Below are 6,314 nucleotides of genomic sequence, written 5' to 3'. Positions count from 1 at the left end.
TAAATTAGCATGGAAAATTTTAAGAAAAGAACTGATAATAAAGAGTATTTTATCCACTGGTAGTACAATAGATTTTGTATATGTCAATGCTCAATCCTATTGGACTACCAATGCTTATTACCTAGGTTAGCTTGATTATCTAAGAGTACAACTTTATTGTCTGATCTTGCGCTTTATAGATGTATGTTACAGGATAAAAAGGGTGGTGGGGGGATAGTGCCATTTATAAAACCTAAACTAGGAAAGATGTATTCTAGCATATTTCCCTTCAAAAGGCTATGGGAAACTTACTATTTTCATGAATACACAATCCCCATGCATCCATGTTAATTAAAGCGAGTAACTAAAATTCTTGAGAAACTTGACAAAGTAAAAATGTGGTCGCACCTACTGGATGCCAGACTGCATTCATGCTTGTCCATGAAACACAATTGTTTTGTAATGTAAAATAGAATAGCTCTCTTAATGGGGACTGTTAAATATTACATTGGTCAAGAACTTAACTAAGACCAACACCAGTTAAGCAAGGAGTTAACTTTTTCTCTAAATTCATCTACAAAAGATTGTGCCAACGAATAATAATGCAAATATATAGCAGTTTTCAGTTTAATATGCTAGCAGACATAGACATATATTGAGATAAAAAAAAGGTTAATTAAGGTCTGTCACATAGCAATTTTAAAGTTAATATGCTAGCAGACATAGACCTCTATGGGGATTAAAAACTGTTAATTAAAGTGAGTCACTAAAATTCTTAGGAAACTTGACAAAGTAAAAATGTTGTCGAACCTACGGGATGCCAGACTGCATCCATGCTTGTCCACGAAACACAATTATTTTGTAATGTAAAATAGAATAGTTCTCTGAATGGGGACTGTTAAATATTGCATTGGCCAAGAACATAACTAAGACCAACACCAGTTAAATATTTACATTTTCGCAAAACTTAGGAAGAAACTCTCACTCGACAATTGAATATAGTTATTATCTATTTCTTCGGTTGGGTTGCATGACTCGTACAACAGATCCTGCACCCTGATATTAATTTGAGAAATCCCAGTATTAGCTAGCTCCAGCTAGCCCATAGGACATAATCCACGAAAGAAATACCATTCCCAATTCGCCATCTTCCTAGAGGTGGATTCTGTTGAGCTATGCAAAACGCTGGAGGCCAACTCGGAGGGCAGGCTCAGGCATATGCATCTCATTCAATAGCTAAAATTAGAAATTCTGCAAGAAATGGAAATTCGTAATATAAATATCAGTCGTAATTAATTCTTTCATGGCTGAGTAGATTATCCCTCTTTTCCCAAAAAAAAATTAGTACACATTAGTATGTTCATACAATTATAAAGCATGTGTACAAACTATTTGCAAGAGAAAAACATGCATGTCTTCAAACAACCCAATCTTATCATAAGCATTCAATGATCAAACAGAAGAAAATAAATTCTATGCTCTGGCTCCATATGGCATCAGGCCATTAGATGAAAATGTAAGAGAACATACATGGTAATTTAACTCGTCTGCATCTGTAGAGATTGGCTTCCTGAGAACGAAATTGGGATGGCTGATCAACATGGTCTACAGGATTGGCTCAGGCATTATTTATCATCCAATTTCAAGAAGAGAAACCAGTAGTACATCCTGCACCATGTAGTTTGTTGCAAAAGAAAATCAGTATTCTTCGATATTCCAAACAATAGTGGATGAAAAAACGTTGACCGCTTCCTGCAATGAAAGAAAGGAATAGATCTAAGAAAACATGGGAAATGTAAAACAAAAATTACAGTATGTTGGCGAGGAATCAGCGTTTCTGGACAGATCGTCTGACGGGCATTACATTGGGGGAACTGATTGTTGGAGACGAAATGACATTTTTGGAAACATAACCAGAAGTACATATGGGGTGTCGGTGACTCTACTGTTGGAGACAATTCCGCGTTTGTGGACAGATCATCTGATGAACGTGGCAGGAGGAGTGCTACGGCCAGTGAAGATGGACAGATTGTATCTAGCACATCGACCCGCTTCACCATCACTCCATAGATATGTGCTTCAGACGTCCATGCGTACTTGTGTGTCCGCTCACCGCGACCCCATAGAGAAAGGAGGCCTCACCAGCAAGGCAACGATTGATGGCGTGCTAATGGAAAACCTGTGTTGGTAGAAGCTGGGACGACAGCGTTGATGGAGAAGAAAGCAGAGGCCGGCCGGATCAACGGAAGTACAAACGGGGGAACGCCTGACTGTTGTTCACCACGCCAATGGGGAAGTGCAGATTCTATGAGTGGAAGGAGGGGTACGCGCAGTACCTGAACCAGGAACCACCCGCCGAGGTTGCCCAACCTCAGATCCAGGATGTAGCTCGTCCAGATGCAGGTCCGGCGCGAGCGGGCACGGCGATGGACCAGCATATGATGCAGCAATCTTGGCCATGGTCCAAGATCTGTTAAGGTTGAACTTGTGTCGGCCACCATTCTGATTGCGACGATGCTGCTTCAAGCTCTTCATGGCCATCTGCGCTCTTGTGTTCATGGTCCTTCACGTCTCTGCATCTCGAATCGGCCGAGCGACGGCATGCGGAAGGAGCCGTGCGGCGGAAGGCGGAAGGAATAAGCACCCACCGGTGGCTGTGCGCAGCCAGTGGCGTCTGTTTCGGAGTGGACTCGCGAGTGCGGGAGGAGTCATCGTGCACCGATGGAAGATCTATTAGACGAACTACTAAGAATACGAAGCTGGGAAGTCCGTAGTGGTTCGTAATTAAAGAAGAAGGGGAAGTGCAAGGAAAGCAAGAAGGCACCGGATCTGGTGCGGCTGCGTTGGTGCGTTTCCCGGAGGTGAGGAGCCGAGGAAAGGTGGAGCCAACACAATGCAAGGGGCCACACGTGATTAATCAGGATGAGAGAATTGGTTGATAGACCATGCCTATGAACATAACGATTTTAAGAAGATAAAAAAATGCTGACATGATGTAGTGACGTGGAAGCCTACATGTCAATATAATTGGTAGTAGTGGTTTGATGATGTGGATAGCTTGCATGTCAAGAGAAATAGGATAGTGGGGATGAACGATTTAGGTATTATAGATAATGGTGCTTCTATTTGTTAGTGTATGTTTCATCAACTAGTCCCACTATTACAGTAATCACACTCTCTCAATATATGTGCCAACAGGGATGATCTTTGGTGGAACTTCACAAAAACTTTGGGTGCTTCATTGCCTCGACAGCTTCCGTCCTTTCCCGTCAGTCACTAATCTCCGCTTGCTTTCTTCCTTTGCTGCCAGTCGCCTGGCTTATCTCGGCTTCCAGTCATAGAAAATAGTAATTGATATGCTACCTCACACAGGTTGGTACTGGTCTTTATCCTGATTATTGTGCCTGTCATATGTATTGGTAATTTGGTATTGTGCTACTGTTTGCCGATTTCATAAAGGAGTAATTTGGAGCCTGAACTCGCAGGCAAATCATTACATCGGGTGATTTTAGTAGAACTGCACAAAATGATCAGATGCACGGGTACTTATGCTGCTGCTATGTTCTCCAAAGTTCACTCAAACAAGCATCGATGTTGACAAGAAGTGCCTATATTCATTCGAGTATCAACCGGCGTCAACCAAATTTCAAACTCCAAGTATTAGGAGAGTGAACGCCAAAAATATTGCTTGGTGCATGGCCCAGTGAGGGAGTCCTGGATTAGGGGGTGTCCGGACAGCCGGACTATCATCGTCCGCCGGACTCCAAGACTACGAAGATACAAGATTGAAGACTCCGTCCCGTGTCCGGATGGGACTTTCCTTGGCGTGGAAGGCAAGCTTGGCAATACGGATATGTAGATCTCCTACCATTGTAACCGACTCTGTGTAACCCTAGCCCTCTCCGGTGTCTATATAAACCGGAGGGCTTTAGTCCGTAGGACATAACATACATTACAACAATCATACCATAGGCTAGCTTTAGGGTTTAGCCACCTTGATCTCGTGGTAGATCCACTCTTGTACTACCCATATCATCAATATTAATCAAGCAGGACGTAGGGTTTTACCTCCATCAAGAGGGCCCGAACCTGGGTAAAAACATCGTGTCCCTCGTCTCCTGTTACCATCCGCCTAGACGCACAGTTCGGGACCCCCTACCCGAGATCCGCCGGTTTTGACACCGACATTGGTGCTTTCATTGAGAGTTCCTCTGTGTCGTCACAGATAGGTAGGATGCCTCCACCCGTCTTTAAAGACGGTGTTTTCGCCGAAGGGGCCTTGGCCGCCGGCCAAACTATCCGGCTAGGTGGTTTTCTTATGACCGCCTGTCCAGCCGCCTCTTCGACAATGACTTCTCAAGTCGTCGGAAGCAATCTTCGCATCAGCTCGAAAGCTGCCCAACAGTTGGATCCAATAGAGCTCTCGTCTGTTAACGAGCTCTTGGATCGCATCGCCACCCTGGGAGTCGCTACAGACTACAACCAGATTGGGCTTAAAACCCATCTGAGAGAGATTAACTCTCCCCAGGTCACCCACCACGTTGAAGTGGTGGAGGAGCAATACGGCAACTCTTCGCCGGTATTGAAAACTATTCACGTCCGGATTCCTGAACCCTCCATGCCGGATTTACGCGGAGGGACGGACTTCGATCGAGCATCGAATTTAAAACCATGCATCGCTCCGGACTCGCTGGGTCATATCCAGCAACCCAAGCTCCCGAATTCGGAGACTTCTCGGCCTTTAGGCCCCAAGATGGGCAGGGATCTGGATTTTAGTCCACCCACCCGCCCAGAGATATGCGATCTATCTCTCATACGGCAAGAGCCCGCTGAAACAGCACATCACTACTGGGCCAGATTCCTCCTGGTTATGGATAGAATAAAGGACTGCCGAGAGGAAAATGCAATCTCAATCTTCCGCAATAATTGCACGGACAAGGGAATATTGAATGCCATCGATCGTCGTAAAATTACACGCTTCACCGATCTGGCGTCCATAGTACGAAAGTACTGTGCGATGGAGATTTTCCGGGCATCCGAAAACCAATTTTGGGATAATCCGGCCCCAACCCCAATCCGCAACAAAAGGTGGCCTTACACTCAGGCCCCAGATGCAAAAATGAAAAAGCAAAAACCCAATAAAGGGCACGGAACTGTACTGGAGGGATGGCTCAATGGACCCTGTAAGCTGCATAGTACAGGAGGAGCCGTCCCAACACATAGCCTTAGAGCATGTTGGGTATTACGGCAGGTGGCCAAAAGTGGCGAGGAGCTTCTAGCCCCGGAAAACCACCCAAACAACACCAGTACGGTATCAATCCGCAATAAGGCTAAACTATTGGAAGCCGGATTCATCAGAGATATCAAACATCCGGACTGGCTAGCAAATCTGGTAATGGTACCAAAGAAGGACAAAACCTGGCGCCTCTGTGTCGATTTTAAAGACCTCAATAAGGCTTGCCCAAAGGATCCCTTCCCTCTCCCCCGCATCAACCAAATTATCGATCCTACTGCGGGGCACGATTCATTGTGCTTCCTCGATGCATACTCTGGTTACCATCAAATCAAGATGGCAGAAGCAGACCAAGCCGCAACGGCATTCATCACTCCGTACGGACCATTCTGCTTCAACACGGTGCCCTTCGGACTTAAAAACGTCGGGGCAACATATCAGCGCATGATTCAAACATGTCTGGCTACCCAGATCGGAAAAACAGTCGAGGCATACGTAGACGATGTAGTCGTCAAAACAAAACACATCGAAACTCTAGTAGACGATTTGAGGCTCACGTTCGACAACCTCCGAGCATACGACATCAAGCTGAACCCGGAAAAATGTGTTTTCAGCGTACCAGCCGGAAAGCTGCTGGGCTTCATTGTATCCGGTAGAGGAATCGAAGCAAACCCAGCAAAAATCCGAGCTCTGTCACAGTTGGACATTCCAAAAGACCTCAAACAAATACAAAAATTAACAGGATGCGTGGCAGCTCTAAGCCGCTTTATCTCCCGTCTAGGAGAAAAGGCGGTGCCCCTTTATCGCCTCCTCAGGCGCACCGAACACTTCGAGTGGACGGATGCTGCCACTGCCGGACTCGAAGAAATAAAGGCCATATTGGCAACCAATCCGGTCTTGGCCGCGCCCAATCTGGGCGAACCCATGTTGTTATACATCGCAGCAACACATCAAGTTGTAAGCGCGGTACTCATCGTCGAACGAGAGACAGAAGGGCACAAATTCCCTCTTCAAAAACCGGTGTATTATGTATCCACTGTGTTACCCCCCTGCAAATCCCGTTACCCGCACTATCAGAAGATAGTATATGCAGTGCTCATGG

At 45.6% G+C, this 6,314-nt stretch overlaps 1 protein-coding gene across 5 annotated transcripts; it reads right to left on the bottom strand.

Annotated features, from left to right (window-relative positions):
- Nucleotides 1-712: 712 nt before the first annotated feature.
- Nucleotides 713-2,885, bottom strand: LOC123069450 (uncharacterized). 5 transcript variants are annotated; one of them, XR_006432553.1, is made up of 3 exons: nucleotides 1,791-2,882; nucleotides 1,510-1,647; nucleotides 713-1,230 (listed from the first exon to the last, which is right to left on the bottom strand). XR_006432553.1 is itself a non-coding variant. In XM_044492306.1 (2 exons), the coding sequence occupies exons 1-2, from the start codon at nucleotides 2,536-2,538 to the stop codon at nucleotides 1,622-1,624; spliced, it is 333 nt and encodes a 110-aa protein (XP_044348241.1). In that variant the 5' UTR covers nucleotides 2,539-2,885; the 3' UTR covers nucleotides 713-1,621. The 5 variants fall into 5 exon arrangements, 2 of the variants coding, with proteins under 2 accessions (XP_044348241.1, XP_044348242.1); XR_006432552.1 differs by having other exon boundaries at nucleotides 1,510-1,731; nucleotides 2,316-2,879; XR_006432551.1 differs by having other exon boundaries at nucleotides 842-1,230; nucleotides 2,316-2,874.
- Between the last annotated feature and the right edge of the window lie 3,429 nt (nucleotides 2,886-6,314).

The sequence above is a fragment of the Triticum aestivum genome, chromosome 3B (assembly GCF_018294505.1).
Source record: "Triticum aestivum cultivar Chinese Spring chromosome 3B, IWGSC CS RefSeq v2.1, whole genome shotgun sequence".
In the NCBI taxonomy this organism is placed as follows: Eukaryota; Viridiplantae; Streptophyta; class Magnoliopsida; order Poales; family Poaceae; genus Triticum; species Triticum aestivum.
Note: the sequence above shows the minus strand (reverse complement) of the source record. Positions and strands in the feature narration are given on the sequence as shown.